Raw genomic sequence first — 21,133 nt, forward strand, 5'->3', positions numbered from 1 at the left:
CTTTTTAATGAACTTGATTTGCATATAATTTTAATTTTGTGATCTTATGGATGTTAAATTAAGTTTAGAACTTAATAGTTAACGTAATTATATTAAAAAAAATTAAAGAACAATAAATAATTTTGAACTAAATTCGAATAAGTCCCACGTTTCGAATATTTTGTGAGGCAAGAATGAATCTCACGTTTATCCATCCAAACCTTATTACTCGAAATTCGAAAGTAATACTACTATAAGAGTCGGATTTGAACCTGTTAAAGCTAGGCTCGGATTGGCCTATTGACAGGCCTACTTTCGATAAGACTGAGGTAGTACGTAAATGTCCAATACTGATCAAGAACAACAACAAAAAACGGAACAAAGGCGACTTATTAAGAGCCATTAGATGTTGACCTCATCAACGGTCCAAAAGAGGTCTAATGTGTAAGACTCCAAGAATTCAATAAAAAGTACAACTACTTAATTACACGTTAAACGTGTTCGGGCTGGGTTGGTTCGGACTGAATTGGGGCGTCGGGCTCGAATAACACACTTAAGATCCTCGGTGACATATTTTCTGTGCCAACCCAATGCCATCAATAATGTTGTGCCAAGTGTCATGTTATTATTTACATTTTAATTTTTTAATAATTTAATTTGACTTGATTTAACACAAGAGTAAATAATAACATGACACTTGACACAATATTATTAGTGACATTGAATTGGCATAGAAAACATGTCACCGAGAATCTCAAGTGCGAATAACAGGGATTAACCCAATTCCGTAAGGATTGATCCGGACATCCTATGTCGGAAAAAAAAAAAATATTACACGTTAAAGTCTTATTAGTCGGCTATCCTCGTACTAATATTCCCCTTCACCTCAACCTTCACCGGCGGAAGTCTTTCATGCCATGAATCGTACCAATCAGCCAAAATCTCACCATTTCTCTGAAAGTTAGAAGCAACCCTCGAAAGAAAACTAAAAACCCATCTCAAGCTTGCCAGCCAATTGATCCTAACATCTGCGGACTAATCTGGTGATCATCAATCCATACAAGCAAAACCCGGTCAGCAATCCAATTGTTCAGTTGCAGAATTGTGATCGTCGTGTTTTTGGCAAGGTAAGAGATAGTAATCGCGAAATGACCTGATACTTTAGTAATCAAGAAATTGCATATTCTGGTGGATTGAATTTGTACGTGGGTGTTAAATCTCTAATCCAGAGAAGGTTTTTGGCATATTTCAGATTTTTATTTTTTATTTTTTGCCTTTGTATATCTGCTCTGCTGAAATTGTTTTTTTGGTGTGGTTGAAGTATGTGATTTTTTAATCCAACAGTAGCTGTTCAAGAACTTCGAAAAAATCTTTGAAGTTTGGGGATGGACAATATCAGTTCAAAAAATATACAATGGTTAATTGTAAATTTAAAATGTCTTTTTTGGATAATGGCATGCTAAGAATATATGTTAAAATATATCCAGTAGATGAAATCATACAACTATGTGATTGGTCCCAAAAGGCCATACTCTCACTGTCTAATGGTGTATTTTAGTGTTGTGAGGATTGGTAACGGGATGAATGTGTTCGAGAAATTTTCCTAACTTATATGAATCAGTATCCTTCCTTTCAATGAATAAACTAAATTCAGACGTAATAGAGAATGCTGATTGTACATTATATTAGCTGGTGTTTTTGCAAACATGTAGTTTGAGAATGTAGAATATCAGTTGAAAGTGTACATCTGTTATGTGAAAATTTACATATTCTTTTCAACATTGTTATACTGACTAGAGAGTGATTCAGTTAGTAGGTAGGCTGTGTTTCCTTGAATGAGGATAAGAATATCATATACAAAAATTTGAGTCTTGGAATAACAAAATGGAAGTGCCAAATTTGCAGAAAGATACATAGCATGAGTCACATATGGTGGACCAATACATATCTATTCTCTTATACAATTTGTTGAAGATGTTTTTTTAAGGTGGTAGACTACTTGTATTTGATGATAGGCAAATTTATATTGATGGTTGACAGTAATTTGCAGTTACATATGTTAATACTGTTGTAAGTTTGTTGACAGTGTTTAATATTGAGGAAGGACAAAATGTATTTTGAGAATGTAGAATATCAGTTGGAATTGTACATCTGTCATGTGAAAATTTACATATTCTTTTCAACACAGTTATGCTGATTAAAAAGTGATTGAGTTAGCAGGTAGGCTGTGTTTCCTTGAATGAGGATAAGAATAGCATATACAAAAATTTGTGTCTTAGAATAACAAAATGAAAGTGCCAAATTGGCTGAAAGATACATAGCATGAAGCACATATGGTGGTGGACCATTACATACCTATGAATTCTCTAATACGATCTGTTGAATAGTTATTTGTATATTTATCTTAAGGTGGTAGAATACTTGTATCTGATGATGGGCATATTTAGATTGATGATTGACAGTTATTTGCAGTTACATACGCATGGAAAGTAATGATGTTAATACTTTGGTAATATGTTGACAGCGTTTAATATTGAAGGATATGCAACATGCCACGCAAAAGAAAGCTAAAGGAATTTCATGAAAAAGGTCAACAGAGGACTAGAAGGGGAGAGGAAGACCAAGATATCACCAAGCCCAAGCGACCAATCCATCCATTTATTCTGTTTAGGTGATTAGGATTTGTATGCCATGGTGGCTATGTTTACCGAAACAAAAATATCATAAACTGATGCTGATAGTTACTGTTTCTATGGACAGGAAGCAGCATTTTGAGAATCTCAAAGGTCAAAATGGAGCTGGAGTTTGCGGTAGCAAGGTAATTTGGTTTTGGGGTTGCATGTAATGAAAAACTATATGGAAGCTATGTATAAAATCATCCGGTTAATGCTATGACTAAGAGATCTTATATGTGGAATGATTCATAATGAATCTCCATAATTTACGGTTCTAAACAGGGGAATGCAAGTGCCAAACAAGCATGGGAAAAACTTAGTGAGGCTGAGAAGGCACAATTGATGAATAAATATAAAGAGGACTTGCAGATTTACAAAGAAAGCATCGAAAAACTAGGCAAGAGTACCAGTTTTGACAGAGCCAAGCGAGTAAGAAGTTGTAATTTTAATTGCATTGATCATATGGTATATGTAAATTGTTTTGGCATTGTCTGATTAAATACAGAGAGTGATAAACATTTGTTAAATTATATGTAGGAAATTACCATCCGATCCTCACCATGCCAGTTGTTGAAACTGGTTTCTAAACTAGATGACATCAAAAAGGAAGCAATCAGAGAGATAGGTTTTGGTGGCCTATTAGAGATACAATGCCATTCAATGCCATCCTGTTTGCTTACATGGTTGATCCAACATTTCAATCCCTCCCAATGCCATATTCAGTTGGATGGAGGACAGATCCTACAGGTCACAGCGCGTGATGTAGAAATCACACTAGGGATTCCCGGTAATGGGCCGATTCCAAAAGAAGATGAGGATGCATCAGAAGAGGAGGTAGATATTATTCCAAGAAGGTACAAATGGATTGATCTTCTTGAGGAGTTGATTAGTATGGAATCAGGGGAAGAATTTAAGAAGAAGTTTGTGATATTTGTGTGCGGATGCTTGCTGGCCCCAAGCAAAAGGGCTGAACATACTACGAAACTCTGGAGATGTTTGCATTCAGTTGAAGAAATTAGAAATATGAATTGGGCAGAGTATGTTCGCATCAAGCTATGCTCGCAGTTACAAGATTTCCAGCTAAAAAGAAGAAAATATGTTGGAGGATGTATTTTTTTCTTGATGGCAAGTGTTGTCAATTCTACAGTTGATGCAATTAATTAATAGGAAAATGTTTAATTTGCAATTTGCTTTTCATAATTCATATGTTATTGGTTGGACGGTATGCTAATAGTAATATGTTTGATAGGTATTCTATCTGGACCGTGTTAGCATCCTAAATCACCATGTACCTAGGACAATGCCACGTGTGAAGGCGTGGACTGATAGTGTAATCCAGGAAAGAATTAACATAGAGATGAATACCCACAGGCAGTACGGTTTTGGAAAGGTAGTAAGTAATTGCATAGTCATATGTCTTCTGCAATCAAATAAAGCTTGTTTGAGATTATCATTTCTATGTTGTTAACTGTTACAGTTGATGCATTACAGGTTGAGGCACAGTTTGATGATAATGTCAACACATGCCATGATGTCGTTGATTTGCGCGATGAGCTATTTGTCAGATTAGCAAACAGCGGCTTTGTAGATGTTGCGGTATTATAATATATACATCCTAGTTTCTGTTTGAATATGATTTCTTGTGATGATAGTCTTGTGAGTTGATATGAGATAGCAAGAAATCTATGCTGTAATTGAATCTTATGTTAGCATGTCAGCAAGACATGCTGATGTTTTTAGTAGCTAGAAAATTTTCAGTTTTGAATGCTGAGATATGAATATTACTTGTTCAGGCTGTGCTTGCTGCAATATCCAATATACCTCTGACCTTCCAAAGCAGGGTAGTAAATGTGGGTGAACTTCTCTGTGGTAAAAGTAGCACAGCGGTGCATCATGATTGTAGTAGATCAGAGGATATTTTATTGAATGGGAACAGAAGGAGCAAATTAACTGTGGGAGTGAAAAGAGCCAGGGCTGGGAAATCATTGGTTCAGCAGCAGTCATTTAATCAGTTTGAGAATGAAAATGACCTGGGTGTACAAAAATGGGTGAATAATAATTTGGATACTGAAATACCATTTAAAGAAACAGCTGAAGATGTGCTCACATTTATCCCTGAAGGAGGAGAAGAAGAAGAAGAAGAAGAAGATTTGACATTCACAGAGAAAAGCTCGCAAAAGAATGGAGAAGATTTGAGAAAACATGAGTTGAGACTGCTAGGTGATTTGCCAGTGCATGTACAAGAAATTCTGGGAGAGGATGCTTCGCTACCAAATGCTGAAGCAACTGTATATGCACCTGTGCCAACTGATGATGGTGTAAACTTGTCAGCACTGAAAACGCACCAGATGGATCTGCAAGTGGGCAATAACCAAGAAATAGAGGTGTCAGTAAAATCTCCCCTCACTGTAGAAAGTAGTCCAACTGAGATTATTGGTGTTGTGGATAAGATTGATGCTGTGGAGCTCATTGAAGAAAAGAAAAACAACCTCCAAAGCGTGATGGATTTCGTGATGCTTGAATGGAAGGATTTTGAAGGCCATGTAAAAATGATCCAGAATTCTATCAGTGGATTCTTCGGTGAACTTGAGTCTGGGGAGACGGACTTGAAGCCTGTTCAAGAATCAGCAAGTAAAAATTCTGAAGAACTCATTTCAAGGAGAAAGTGGGTTGAGAAGAGGTTTAAGAAACTGGATGAAAAAGAAAAATTGATCCTAGAGCTTTTGCAAAAGGTAGAATTGGCACAAAACAAATTTGCTACTATTCGAAATTTTGTTGGTGAAAAACTGGAAAATATTGCTTTTCAAGGGTAGAGTCATATTAAATAGCTTAATTTGATTCTGAATCAAATGGAAGTAGGGGCAGATCGGGTTGATTTGAAAGGGTAAAAGCTGGAGAAGTGCAGAAACTTGGGACTTTAAGAGAAGAATTTTAGAATTGGCAATACAAAAGAAAGAGTTTGATTCTGTTCAAAACATCCCAGGCAGAGTTGTCTCTGAAAGCTGATAGGAAACTCAACTCTGCCAAGGTGACAGAGAAAAGTGGGAAAGATGGTCTTAAAATTCAGCTGCAGTAGTGTTGTTCTTGTGAGGTACTTTCTCACTGGAGAAAATTGCAGAAATCCCGTACAGAGGAGTTGCAATGCTGAAGGTGCCTTTAACAACATTAATTATGATTATGCTGAATGAATTGCACTGTGATCCCAGTACATCAGATGCAGATGTTAATCATAATTTGTTACAGGATTTTAGTTATACTAAAAGTTCAGATTTTCATGCTTATTGTGGTTCAGCTTTCTGATCACTTGTCAAGTTCAGATGCTAAATTAGAGTGAACATCTGGTTTTTGACAAATGGGAACACTATAGTCCAAATCTCTCCATTGTAAGAATGCAACTAAAATAGTGTCGGTCATTGGCTGAATGCTTGTCAATGTGGAGAGTACTTATAGCTGTTCTATATTGGGTAGAAGTTTGACATAAATAGTGCATGGATTCACTAGTCCTTTTACATCTTTTTGCTCCTCCTAACCTTACGTGCTCATTTGCATTTATGAACAGAAGAAACGTTAACATATTCCACATGAAAGCAGTAATTCATCGAGCATATTCTTTATGTGATGGTGGACTCTGAATTTTTGGTGGTTGAAGGGGAGGACGGGAGGAACTTATTCATAGGAAATTGTTATTCTACTTGTGTCATCTTAAAATTACGATCCGCGTTAATTTCCTTTATTCTTTTTTTTTTCTTTGTTTTGCTTAACTATTCAGCCTCAGTATCTAATAGCACCTCAAAATAAAAGATTTTAAACCTAATTTCTGTACTTGTAAGTTCTTTCTCACCACAATTTGTGATTTCAACAAAATAATGGCAAGAGTCAAATTGTGCAAAACATAATAAGGCAGTTATATGACTCAAAATGTTTATTAAGTTTTTTTTTTTAATTCTTGAGACAACAAATAAAGTTCTAAGGGGATAATAGGTAATATTGAGCATCCATAATGTCTGTTAAGAGAATTTTCATGAGACAAAAATAAAGTTGTAAGAGAATAATACGTAGTACTCAAAACATCCAATAAGAAGTTAAATCTAGTAAATCAACCTAAAAATATCATAAAAACTATTGAAAGGCTTAGAGTAAAAAGAAAAATTTTTCAAGGATGAAGGGACAATGGAATTTTGTCAAGTTTCTATAGCAGGAAAGAAAAAATATTGCCTGAAAGCTCATTAAAATTTCCTAAAAATTCCTGTTACTTCATCTTAGGAAACTACACTCTTTGTCACCTTATTTATGTCCCAATCCCAAGTTCAGCCGTTGCTCAAGTGACAATTACTAATATTAGAAAGCAAGCAACAGCCATGGTGGCCAGCACTAACCTAGAGCACAATTCCATGATGAACGAAGACAAGCAGGCCACCGAGGCCGAAAGCTCGTGTTCCAAGAAAACGAAGCATGGCACCAAAGTTGAAAGCTTGCGTTGCAAGAAAAGAAAAGAGTGTATTAAGAAGAAGACAATGGAACTATCTGTGTTGTGTGGTATCAAGGCTTGCATCGTTGTTGTTGGACCAAGTGGGCAGGTTGAGACTTGGCCTAGAAACCCTGATGATGTGCGACAAATCATAGCCATGTACAAAGATTTGGCTGCCAAGAAAGGCTGCCAGATCAAGAGGTTCTCTCAATCAAGTGTCAAGGTTGAAAAGGCTGTTGTTAATGCGGCAGAAAAGGCTAAGATTGATGAAGATTTTGGTTCCAACAACGGCTGCGGAAAACAAGAGGAGAAGGGGGAAAATAGTTCATCAAAGGCCTTTGCTGAAGATATTGTAAAAGTGATTAATTCAAAGCTTGAATCTTTGGAGAAGAAAAAGGGTTTCTTGAGTGAAAATAAGGGTAAGGAAGTTGCTTATTTTTATGGTGAAGAAGAAATACTGCACGAGAAGTATTTTACTGAATTTTGGAACGTGCCGGAGGTGGGAGAAGCATCAGATTCCCAAGGCACTGGAAAACCCCAATTAGGTGCAGCACCAGAACAGAGTGTCCCCTCTTTGGAAACGATGTTCAAACAAAATTTGTTTGAAAACCCACAAATATTTGGTAATTCTTCAGACAATTCTGAGATGAGATTATTGGGAGGAGCATCAGCTAATCAGGAGATTGTCCAACATGTTCCTATGCAGTTCAACTTCAACAGTTCTAATAATTTTGGCGGTGGAATCAATTTATCCAACTTAGGAATCCATAATGTTCAATTTCCCAACGTTCAATTCCCTCATCAATTTCCCTGGTTTGACAGCAGTAATTATCAAACTGGAATGTTGAGCGTGATGCCTCAATTGCAAGTCATGAATTTCCCTCAATTACCATTGATTCAGGGCATGAATTTATCTGGATTACCATTGATACAAGGCATGAATTTCTCTGCAGGACCATCGATGCAATCCACTACGCTTGCGCCTCACCGGTTTGATGGAGGCAGTCTGCCTCAGTTGTGTCCACTGCCACCGCAAGCTTTTGGACCTGAATACCATTCACCGCAGCCCTTAACTTACAACCCTTCTTCTTCCTCTTGTCAGCAATATCAATTTTAATATTTCCTTCATCTGAAAGGGTTACCTCTTTGGTTAATTTTTGACTGTTGAGTATTTTTTTTTCGTCTTTGAGCCAATCAAAGAGGTAATTCTTCGGGCAATTTTGACTAGTTTTGTATGAGCTAGATATTCTGCTGATTTTTATTCGGCAAAGAACATCAAATTTAAATTCCCATTTACAATTTTACTTTATTAAATATTGCTGTGTGGCTGGTATTTCATTTTTTTTTTCGGGTAAGACTTTTTATCCAAGTTTCTTGCTTGTTACGTAATCTGTTAGTGAATAGAATAGTTTTCTAGTCGATGCTGTTATAAATGATTTAATAAATCAGATTCCTGGTAAAAAGATGACTTCAGAATAATGAAAAGTCGCATGCTTTGCAGCAGCCTATGTATTTGGAGATTAAGTTTGCTTGCTATTCAGAACTTCTAAATTATCAAGTTCAAAAGTAATTTTAATATTTAATTACAAATTATATGTTCTTTTCTTCTAGTAGAATTCAGTAGTTTTGATTTATCAAAGCATGATTTGAAGTGATAAGTTCGTGAAATTAGCAAATTCAGTGATTTTTTGTCGATATATGGCAGAATGAGGAGGAGGAGGTCGATTTTAACTCTCATAGTGTTTTCTATCCAGGACTTCTGCAATCTATATGATCTCTAGTTTAAGCTTTGTCTATATGTTCTTAGCTTTCTAATCTTTTGCAAGATTGTTGCTTTTCACCATCGTACAGTGGTCATATTATGATCCTGAGATGAAATAAAAAAGAATCTGCAATTGCGTCCTAAGAACTCTGGGAATTTTGCTATGTCCTCGAGGAAAGCTTTAATCTCAAGTTCAGAAGATCCACCTTCTGCTGTTGCCTGTTGGCAGATCTCCCTCTTCTCCTAATTTCTTTCCCTTCATCACATTCCAAGTCCATAGATCTCTTCAAAATCCTGGAAATTTCTTCTCTTCTCACCATAACTCCATCGTCTCTCTTTACCCTCCAACCAATTTTCCAGTTTTCCACGATCTGCTTGCTGTCTGTGTACTGATCCCATGCTGATGGGAATGTAAGTATTGGAACGCCAGCAAATGCACTTTCTTTAGCAGAATTCCACCCGCAATGAGATCAGAATCCACCTATTGAGGGGTGAGTGGTACAATACTTTCAGTTGGTCGCACCAAGGCACAACTAGTCCTTTACCAGTATCACCACAACTTGCTTGAAACATAGATATGTCTTCGCGGGCTGCCGCCCAAAAGAATCTAATTCCACTGTCAAGAACTCCAGCAATTATCTCAGCCAACTGCTCGTCGGATGCAGATAGAAAGCTCCCTCGAGCAATGTACAATACGGAGGCTCTAGCAAGGTTGAGCATCTAACCATGCAATATAGTTGTTGTTGCTGCTGTTTTTCATCTTGAAAGAAGGTATTGCTAGGCCTACGGAGTAAATGAGGCAATTCTGCCTTGAGACTGTCTATGACTTGGGAGTTGGGACTCCAGTTCATAGGCACAGCTCAATAGAAGATAAATCTGCCTTGGCTGCCACAGGAATAACTTCTAGAGCTCCGCCGGCCATAATCTGACTTTCACCATGGTCGAATAGTTCCCTAGGAAAATCTGCAATTCGAATCGATGGGACTCTTCGAATGCAGGTCACCCTATGATCTCCTTCTTTCCTCTGTAGTTGGTACCATGCAAGTAACAATAATATTACGATTAGTTCATTATGCGTAAACGGTGTCTATAAAGCCTAAAATTGACATTTTAGAAGTCAGACTGATTAATGATTTTCACCAAAAAGGTGTTCGATGATCTGATGTAGAACAAGGAACCCAAAAAATAGAACATCTGAATTAATGGGTTCAAATGATATGTTCAATTGCGTTTGATAACAAAAAATAGAGTATTTGAATTAATTAAATAGCACTGAATTTTTTAGACAAAACTTAATTTCAAAAAATAATAGATAAGTTATTCAATTATCACTTAATGTGATGTAAGCTCAAATGTATCATATTTAGTACTTAACTATTCAATAAATTAATGAATTCAAACTTCAAATTTTATATTTTAGTTTCAGACTTTAATTTTGTCAAAACACCCTAAGCCTATGCCCCTCCATATAGTTGCCCAAAACTTTTTAGGGTCCAAAATTTGGATAGTCATCATAATTCTGTTTAAATATTTTAATTTGTTTTTATTATTATTTCCTACTTTTATACGTGACAATATAGTTTTCAACCGGATCCGTTGTCGGTTGCATGCGAAGTTTGTTTTTGGGCATGATGCTATGTTGGCTGCATGAGAAGTTTTCTTAGTATTTCGTAATTAATAAATAGTTCTCTTAAGTTATTATTTAACTTTTTCTAATACTTTTCTACTAGCTTTTTTGCAGGCACAATTTGGGTGGTTGTATTTCATTCTTGTCAAGCTTTTGATATACTTTATCACAATAAACACTTTGTCACTTGAATTCATCAACGTTTCCTTGAGTGTATTCAAGGTTTCTTCTGAAGTTCATTAGATTTATTATCTTTATTTTTTTCTATAAGCGAGAGAACTTAAACTCAAAATTTCTTATTTACACCCGCACAATAAAGATTTGCATCTATTACCTATTATGTTACATAATGGAAACACCTCTATTCATAGATTATGAACTTCATCTCAACTTTCTACGAATATCTAGTGTTCAAAAATGCACCTTCTTTCTGTCTCAATTTTTACCGAGATCATTATATGCATTTTGTTCCTACAGTTTTGGGATGCTAAGAAACTTGTTTACAAAATGGAGAGATGCATAATCAATTTCAACAAACCGTGAATTTCTGAAAACATTGGAGGCCTTTTTTTATGCTAAGTCAATGGAAAAAAAAGGGCAAATTACATTTTATCCCCCTTTGGTTTCTAGAAAAACCACTTAACCAAAAAATGATTTTAAAAGCTATACATAAACCCCTTGTGATTTGGGTTGAAGTGTCAAGCAGATGGAAAGCACCCATCGTGACAATTAGTGGCTTAAAAACGCTATATATGTGATTGTACTACTGGTAGCATTAAGAAATATTCTCATATTACTCCTGACCACTTTAACTCACTCAATAAAGTCTCAGATCTGTACTCCTTATCTCTTTCCATGAAATGAAAGAACACTTTCCCTTGAATCTTAGTGAAGGCAATACATTTACTGAAGAAACCAAACCAAGATTTAGAAAGAAGGAGATCTAAAGGTGAATTATAATATCAAGGTGCAGTCATTTCCTTTTTCTTGAGATATAACTTGAATGGATTATTAATTTTTTTTTCAATAAACTCTAGATGCCATGCTCAAGCAGTGTTGGTGGAAGCACTCAAGATCTAAGGCACCAATACCTGCATTGTGCATGTGGGAGGAAAATAGTGGTAAACATTGTTGAATCCAACAAACCTTCAAAAGGAAGGCTATATTTTGTTTGTGCGACAAAAACTTGTGAATTTTTCTCATGGTGCAATCCAACAAGGAGAATAAGACAAAATTACACCAGTGATTTGAATGTTACAACTAGAGAAATCTTTAGTGGAGAATCAAGTATTGATGGTTCAGATTTGGAAGGCTTGCGCATGGATAGTGGTTTATGTTTGAGGAAAATGAAAAACATTGAAGAAACCTTAGGAGTCATGAAGATTTGTGTGGGTGCTTGTTTTGCTATATCTATGCTATCATTTCTCATTTTGATGTTCAAGTGAAAATATATCAGATGAATTATGGCTATGAAAATGCTGTAAATCTGGACCTGTTGTCTTCAAATGGATTACTTTGTTGTCTTCAATGAATGAATGAACCTATTTTGGTAGTCAATTGATATAAATGGGCAAACAAGATTTCCAGTTGGCATGAACTTGCTTTGGTACTCATAGTTTGAACTTTGGATTCATTTGACAATATAGCTGTCCAGAAGTTCACAAAAATCTAGTAATACATCAACCAGTTTTTACAAAACAAAATAAGGTACATAAGTACCTAATCAAAAAGTCTAGCAGACACCGAGATTCAACAAAAACTATTAACAAAAAGCATTGAAGACAAATAACTTAGTTTAATTTCAGCAATTTCAGCTCCTTCACCAATGGTCATCAAACACGTTTAGCTCTCTTAGCCCTCAAATTTTCTAGCACACTTGCAACTATTGGTACAAGTTTTCTAACTCTAGTTGATCTTCTAGTATCCAAAATAGGTTCAACAGCAGAAGCTGATCTTCTAGTATCTAAAACTGGTTCAGTAGCAGAAGTTCCATAGGGCTACATAAATAGATAGATTTAAGTTAGTAAATTGCAGTTAACAAAGTAATAATCAGCATCATTAATAGTACCTATGACACTGAATCCTGTTGTGAGACAGATCCAATACTTGTTGCATTTCTAGCAATATCCGTTTCATTTGCAACATCATTACTTTCATTTCCAGCATCACTAGTTTTACCAGGTGCCTATTTTAACAGTAACAAATTAACTACAGATTTAGAAAAAATAGAAAAGATATGGTAACACTGATTACAAATTAACTACTACAATTTACCTTATAAAACTTGGACTTTGGATGGACTGGGAATTTACAAGTCTTAGAATTATATCCTAGCCTAAAACACTTCATACAGTGCACAGCTAGTTCTTTTCTTGTAGATGTAGCACTTCTAACTTCATCAACTTCTCTTCTTCTCACTTTCTTGGGCCTTCCAGGTTGTTTCTAATTTTGGAGGATTCACCTGTTCAACTAGAAGTTGATGATCCTGGCCTAATTTTGGAGTATTGTTAATTGATCTCCTCCTCCTCAAAATTCCTTTAAAAAAATTTTTTGGTGGTTAAAAAAAGCGCAAGATTATGCTGTTTAAAGTCATGCACATGTCATGACTAAAATTTGTAACTAAAAGTCGTCTAAATTAATCTTTCATACACTGATAGTATATACACTATTAGTTTTGGATGGATGACAATTATATAAAATTTGAATTTGAAATCCAACTTTCGTACATACATCATAAATCTAATGTGATAGTGTATACACTTTTAATATATAAAAGTCATCCAAACAAATCATTACATATCAAGACTAAAAGTTGCAACTGAAGCAGTCCACCAAGGTCCACAAAACTAACTTTGTAGTTTCACTCAATTCTTAAAGATCTGAAAAGAAAAACAATAACCCAGTAACCAATTTCCTATCTAGTTAGCTCAAGTAGCAAAGCATCGCTAAATCCTATGCTGCTACCAACCTAGCATCCACCGCCAATATAGCTCTTTTGCACTAGTTTAAGGCATGTACGACTAAACCTATAATCTAATATAGTAATTTGGTGACTTGCAGTACATGTCTCTTACTATCAGTCATGAAATAATTTTGTCGCTCCCTTTTTGCCTTTGGATTTTTTATGTGATACATAATCTTAGTCTTACTTGAACGTTTGAATTAGTTCCATAAATGATTATCACTCCAACCCCCATATAGATGTCATTTTTATACCACAATATATATACATATATATATATATATATATGAAAGCATTTTTTTTAATCAACCATTTTGTTCTCCTAAATGGCATGCTTAATTGAAAAAAATCCAAACAATGTTCTCTCTACTCTCGACCCTCTCTCCACTATTCTTCCTCCATAGGAGGGAGATTTTGGCATTAAGCCAAGGTCTCTCTCTCTCTCTCTCTCTCTCTCTCTCTCTCTCTCTCTATATATATATATATGTTTTTATTTTATATTTAACAAAATCTTTTCAAGTATTCTAGTGAGAGTTTTCTTCTTTCCTAAACTATTCTAGTTGGAGGTTTGTTTTAGTTTTTGTTATTTTTTCTTAGATCTAAGAGTTTTTTCATATCTCTATGTTAGATTTGGAATTTTTTGGGTCTTTATCTATATGTTAGATTTGGAATTTCTTAAATCTTCTCATTAGATCTCAACATCAATTTTGAAGTTAAACTAGTTGGATAACATATCTAAGGGAATAGACATGCACAGATATTTATGGAGCAACTCGTGCAATTGGTTAGATTTGATGGCTTGTGATTTATTGTGTAATCTTTTTTGTTTTGTAACTATGTTAAATCTAATGATTTTTCAAATCAGATATATTTGTAACTGTTATGAAACAACTAAAAGTGTGGATGACCCTTTGTATTTCCAAGAGAATTAATTCATGATTTATGGTCATATTATGTATAGAAATTACAATCCATAAATCTATTCATATAGTGGAGAAACCGTTTTATAGGTTTCTTCATATTCTTGTAGTAATTGGTATTTAATAGGATTGATGTACCTTTATTCTTATAGTAATTATATATAGAGGTACATTGACACCCTTTGTGAGGACTTTTGTATTTGTTGGAATATAAGAATACCATTCTCTATTTCTCAACTTCTTTTTCTAATATCTCCATTCATACTATAGTAGTTTATTAATTTTACAACATGTTATCAGCACAAGTCTCTACTTTTAAACAAAAGGTAAAAACGAAAGCTCTACCTTGAACAAAAGTGAAACACAAGATTTTGCCGAAATTCTGCCCGTATCTCTTCAAGTGACTTCTGAAGTAAATTTCTAACTCAAAAACTTATTTTAATTTCTTATGGCTAATCTTACAAAACAAGAGTTCGTACCTTTTGATATTTTTGGAAAAAATTTTTTATCATGGGCATTGGATGTCGAAATTCATATTGAGGCAATGGGTCTTGGTAATACTATTATTGAAAAAAATGAATCCTCAAACCAAAACCGTATCAAAGTTATGATTTTCCTTCGTCATCATTTAGATGAAGGATTAAAAATAGAGTATCTTACTGTCAAAGGTCCTCTTGTCTTTTGGCAAGATTTGAAAGAAAGATTCGACCACCTAAAGTTGGTCGTTTTTCCAAAAGTCCGATATGATTGGTTTCACTTACTGCTACAAGATTTTAAATCTGTCAATGAATATAATTCAGTCATGTTCAGAATTACTTCTCAATTATCATTATGTGGCAAAAAAGTCACTGATGAAGATATGTTAGAAAAGATATTTTTTACTTTTTATGTCTTTAACATGCTCCTGTAGCAGCAATATCAAGAGAAGAGATTTAAAAAATATTCTGAACTTATCGTATGTCTTCTCTTGATTGAACAAAATAATGAATTATTGCTGAAAAATCATGAGTCCTGACCAACTGGTGCAAGTCCATTCCCTGAAGCGAATGCAACTCAATTTCAAAATTCTGGTCGAGATCGTGGACGTGTTCGTAGTAGATTTGTGCCCTGTGAAAATTATAACCGTAGCAAATAACAAAATATTTTTCAAAAGAAGAAAAATAATTACGATTAGAAAAATGGAGAAAAAAAAAGGTTTATGAAGAAAAATGCTACTAGTGTGGTATTGTAGGTCATTGGTCCCGTACTTGTTGTACGACTGAACATCTTGTTGACCTCTATCAAGTATCATTGAAAAAGAAAGATAAAAGTGTTGAGATAAATTTCATTGATCAAAAGAATAATTATGATGATGGTGATGATACCGATATGACACATCTCGATGTAGCTGATTTTTTGATCATTCTGAAGATGTCAACAAATATCCCATGATTGTTTAGATATTTTTATGATGCTTTATATCTTTCATGTAATTTTCTATCCATTGAATACTTATTTTCACATCTTTATTAATATTTATTTTTGTTTGAAATTTTCTTCCTAAAGAAGAAATGGATGTCAAATATTTGGGATTAAATAATGGTAATGATGACATTTGTCTCATTGATAGTGCTACTATGCATACCATATTGAAAAGTAAAAAATATTTTTCTTGTTTGAAAATGGGAGAAACAAATGTTAATATCATTAGTGGTAGTGTAAAATTGATTGAACGTTCCGGAAAAGCCACTCTATTTTCCCGTGAAGGGACTAAAATTATTGTAAATAATACACTACTCTCTCCGAAATTTCGAAGAAACTTATTAAGTTTTAAAGATATCCACGAAAATGGATATCATATCGAGACAATGACTGAGACAAATGGTGAATTTTTATTAATCACAAGTATCATTTTTGGGCAAAAAAGCATAGTAGAAAATTTATCTTCTTTTTCTTCTGGTTTATATTATACACAAATTAGTGCAATTGAAATTCATCACCTAGTAGACCAAAAGTCTACTCATCCCAATGATTTTATGGTTTGGCATAATTATCTCGGACATTCCGAATCTATAATGATGAGACGAATAATTGAGAATTCACATGGCCACTCATTGAAAAATCAAAAAGTATTAAAAGTCAATGAATTCTCTTGTGTTGTTTGCTCTCAAGGAAAATTAATTATTAGACCATCACAAGTTAAAGTTGAGACCGAATCCCCTACATTTCTAGAACGAATTCATGGTGATATATGTGGACCTGTAAATCCACCATGTAGACCATTTCGATATTTTATGGTGCTAATTAATACATCAATTAGATGGTCACATATATATTTATTATCTACTCGCAACCTGGCGTTTGCGAGATTACTTGCTCAAATAATTAAATTGCAAGCACAATTTTCAGATAATCCAATAAAGAAAATTCTTCTAGATAATCCTGGTGAATATTCGTCACATGCTTTTGACGATTATTATAGGTTCATTGGACTAACTGTTGAATATCCTGTAACTTATGTTCACACACAAAATTATCTAGTCGATCATTAAACGGCTACAATTATTTGTTAGACCATTGTTGATGAGATCTAAACTCCTTCATCTATTTGGGGATATGCTATATTACATGCAGCAACACTTGTGAGAATTAGGCCGACAAGTTATCATACTTATTCTCCCATATAATTAACTTTTGGTTATGAACCCAATATTTTTCATTTATGGATATTTGGTTGTGCGGTTTATATTTTAATTGCACCGTCCCAACGCCGTAAATTGGACCCTCAAAGAAGATTAGAGATATATGTCGGTTATGAATCACTTTCAATCATTAAATATATGGAACCATTAATAGGTGATTTATTTACTGCAAGATTTGCAGATTGTCATTTTGATGAATCAAATTTTTCGATATTAGGGGGAGACAAAAATCAATCGAAAAAGAAAATTATTTAAAAAATATCATTGAATTTTCTTAATTCTCGTACTAAAGAATGTGAATTAGAAATTCAAAGGATTATACATTTGTAAAAAATTGTAAATCAATTACCGGATGCATTTAGTGATTCCAAAAGAGTTAGTAAATCACATATTCCTGCTGAAAATGTTCCGATTAAAATAGATGTCCCTGAAGGACAAATTACAAGTGCTAATGAGTCTAAAACACGCCTAAAACGTGGGAGATCTCTTGGTTCCAAAGATAAAAATTCTCGAAAGAAAAGAAGAGTAGATAAATCAACAATTAGTGACAAAATTCAACCTCCTGAAGAGGTCGCTCCTAAAGACCCAATTCTTGAAAAAAATGAAATTATAGAAAACTTAATAAATTTTATCACTTCAAGAAAAAGTTGGAACCAAAAAGAAATTAATATTGATAGTATTTTTGCATATAATGTAGCACTTGATATTATGACAGAGGACGAGAATCATGAGCCTAGATCGATTGATGAATGTCGACGTAGAAATAATTAGTCAAAGTAGAAAAATGTGATCCAATCTGAATTGGATTCACTGACTAAAAGAAAAGTTTTTGGGCTTGTAGTCCAAACACCTGAAGGTGTAAAGTCAGTAAGATATAAATGGGTATTTGTGAGAAAAATGAAATTGCAAGGTAAAATGCAAGACTTGTAGCCCAAAAATTTTCACAAAGGCTTAAATTTGATTATGATGAAACGTATTCAACTGTAGTGGATGCTATCACATTTAGATATCTTGTGAGTTTTGTAGTACATGAAAAACTAGATATACGTCTAATGGATGTCGTTACTGCATATTTATATGAAAATTTTGAAAATGATATTTATATGAAAATTTCCAAAGTATTCAACATGCTTGAAGCATGCAAATCAAATTCTAAAGATATTTATTCTATTAAATTACAAAGGTATTTGTATAGTCTCAAACAATTTGGACGTATGTGGTATAACCGTCTCAATGAATATCTAACTAAAGAAGGTTATACCAATGATCTTGAAAATGATATTTATATGAGAATTTCCGAAATATTCAACATGCTTGAAGCATGCAAATCAAATCCTAAAGATATTTATTCTATTAAATTACAAAGGTCTTTGTATGGTCTCAAATAATCTGGACGTATGTGGTATAACCGCGTCAATGAATGTCCAACTAAAGAAAGTTATACCAATAATCCAATATGTCCATGTGTTTTTATCAAGAAAAATAGATCAAATTTTGTGATAATTGCTGTAAATGTTGATGATCTAAATTTGATTGGAACTTCTGAAAAGATTCAAAATAATGTTGAATATTTGAAAAAAGAATTTGAGATAAAAAATTTTGGAAAAATAAAATTCTGCCTTGGTTTACAAATTGAGCATTTGAAAAGTGAAATTTTTGTCCACCAAACTACTTATACCCGGAAAGTATTAAAGCAATTTTATATGGATAACACGCATACATTAAGTACCCCAATAGTCGTCAGATCACTAGATCCTAATAAAGATTTTTTTAGACCACGAGAGGATAATGAAGAGACGTTTGGTTCTGAAATATCATATCTTAGTGCAATTGATGTATTAATGTATCTTGCTAATTGTACAAGACCTGATATATCATTTGCAATGAATTTATTAGCAAGATTTAGTTTCTCGTCCACAAGACGACATTAGAATGGTATTAAATATATTTTTTCGCTATCTCCAAGGAATAATTGATTTTGGTTTATTTTATTCAAATAAATCCAAACCTGAATTGATTGATCATGCTGATGCTGGGTATTTATCTAACTCGCATAAAATAAGATTTCAGACCGGTTATCTATTTACATATGGAGGTATAGCTATTTCTTGGCGATCTACAAACAATCATTAGCTGCCATTTCATCGAATCATGCTGAAATAATAGCAATTCATGAAACCAATCGAGAATGTGTTTGGTTAAAATCAATGATCCACTATATTCGGAAGAGTTGTGGGTTATCCTCCGAAAAAGAAAATTCTCTAACTATATTATATAAAGATAATGCAACTTGTATAACCCAATTGAAAGGAGAATATATTAAAGGAGGTAGGACAAAACATATTTCACCAAAATTGTTTTTTACTTATGATTTGCAAAAGAATGGTGAAATTGACGTGCAACAAATTCGATCAGATAATAATTTGGCAGATTTATTTACCAAGGCATTGCTGACTGCAATATTCGAGAAATTGGTGAAGAATATTGAAATGTGACGATTAAAAGATCTCAAATGATGTTTGCATCAGGGGGAGAAATTAATACACAGGAATAGTGTACTTTTTTACTTTACTAGGGTTTTTGTCCCGATGGATTTTTCTCTAATAAGGTTTTAATGAGGCATATTCTGTGTAATTGACATCTAAGGGGGAGTGTTATGAAACAACTAAAAATGTAGATGCCCTTTTGTATTCCCAAGAGCATTAATTCATGATTTATGGCTATATTATGTATAGAAGTTACCATCCATAAATCTATTCATGTAGTGGAGAAATCGTTTCATAGGTTTCTTCATATTTTTGTAGTAATAGGTGTTTAATAGGATTGATGTACCTTTAATCTTGTAGTACCTATATATAGAGATACATTGACACCCTTTGTGAAGAATATCATTCTCTATTTCTTTATTTCTTTCTCTAATATATAAGAATATCATTCTCTATTTCTCTATTTCTTTCTCTAATATCTCCATTCATACTATAGTAGTTTATTAGTTTTACAACAGTAACATGTTCTATGCATTTTATGTCATTAGTGCAACTAGTCAAATCAGCTTTCTTTAATATGCAAATCGTGCTGGACAATTTCGAGCTTCTTTATTAATAATATTGACTTCTTTTTATAGAAAAAAATTGAAAAAAAATTAATGAGTTAATGGAAATTTGGGTTTTACCCATTTTCGCTTCTAACTCTCCACCAGTCATAATTTCTCTCTCTTCTAACAACTTTTATCTCATTTAATAAATGTAAATTATTCTTTTATCCATATATGGTAACTTTGTTTAGTACAAAGCTAAATGTTACATTGGTAAATTCATTTGTTTGATAAGAAGTAATAAATTATTAATGTAAAGATAGATTTCTGCCTTTTTTTCATCTTGAATAAAAAATGAAATTTAAGTATGTGTATTATCATGAGAAAATGTAAAAACCATCTTCAAGAATACATGTTATTTCTTTTTCTCTTTTATATATTAGACTATTTAATGAAAATTACCGCATTGTATAAATTTACGTATAAAGTTTATAAGGACTAATATGGTAGTTAAATGTTTAAGATATATTAATTTTTAAATAAATCTTATATATACTAACAATGTATACAGTACATAATTGGATCCATAACACGTGCAAAAATTAGATTTTAAATTCAAATTTTATATAGTTGTCATTCATTCAAAACTAACAATATATATACTGTCAGTATAACAAAACTTAATTCTTAATTTTTTTGATGTAAATATAAATAGTATGTAAAAATACTGTCAATGAATTATTTATTGATCCATAATTAATCGAATATAAAATATTCCATGCTAATCCACGAGATAGATACTAGTTGAGTATTACTTGTACAAAGTAACGGGTGCAATCCCTCTATTTCAACTCATCAATTATCTGACACATGTATTACAAAGAATCTATAATCTAATTTAATTAATTGCAGAAAAATTATAAATTCCTTCTTCTTGTGTTAATTAATTTAGCATATACTTTGGTCGTCATGATGTTAAATATTGTTTTTATTTCTTCAAAATATCTTGGTCAATGTTTCATACA

General features: G+C 33.3%; 1 protein-coding gene and 1 pseudogene across 2 annotated transcripts; one reads left to right on the top strand and one right to left on the bottom strand.

Moving 5' to 3' along the window:
* Positions 1-841: 841 nt before the first annotated feature.
* LOC113727520 (uncharacterized) lies at positions 842-6,165 on the top strand. Of its 2 annotated transcripts, none has more exons than XM_027251737.1 (8): positions 842-1,106; positions 2,504-2,650; positions 2,740-2,797; positions 2,937-3,083; positions 3,192-3,779; positions 3,904-4,044; positions 4,146-4,250; positions 4,448-6,165. In XM_027251737.1, exons 2-8 carry the CDS (start codon positions 2,529-2,531, stop codon positions 5,465-5,467), a joined length of 2,181 nt encoding a protein of 726 aa, XP_027107538.1. In that variant the 5' UTR covers positions 842-1,106; positions 2,504-2,528; the 3' UTR covers positions 5,468-6,165. The 2 variants fall into 2 exon arrangements, with proteins under 2 accessions (XP_027107538.1, XP_027107540.1); XM_027251739.2 differs by having other exon boundaries at positions 969-1,106; positions 2,519-2,650.
* A 2,794-nt stretch (positions 6,166-8,959) lies between these two features.
* Positions 8,960-12,860, bottom strand: LOC113724543 (UDP-glycosyltransferase 87A1-like; annotated as a pseudogene).
* Between the last annotated feature and the right edge of the window lie 8,273 nt (positions 12,861-21,133).

The sequence above is a fragment of the Coffea arabica genome, chromosome 2c (assembly GCF_036785885.1).
Source record: "Coffea arabica cultivar ET-39 chromosome 2c, Coffea Arabica ET-39 HiFi, whole genome shotgun sequence".
Taxonomy (NCBI): domain Eukaryota; kingdom Viridiplantae; phylum Streptophyta; class Magnoliopsida; order Gentianales; family Rubiaceae; genus Coffea; species Coffea arabica.

What these genes read in the sequence shown, in the direction of transcription:
- LOC113727520 (XM_027251737.1), top strand. Translation starts at nt 2,529, where the DNA reads ATGCCACGCAAAAGAAAGCTAAAGGAATTTCATGAAAAAGGTCAACAG. An exon ending in CTGGAGTTTGCGGTAGCAAG is followed by an intron (nt 2,798 to 2,936) that starts GTAATTTGGTTT and finishes GGTTCTAAACAG; the next exon opens with GGGAATGCAAGTGCCAAACA. An exon ending in GATGTATTTTTTTCTTGATG is followed by an intron (nt 3,780 to 3,903) that starts GCAAGTGTTGTC and finishes TATGTTTGATAG; the next exon opens with GTATTCTATCTGGACCGTGT.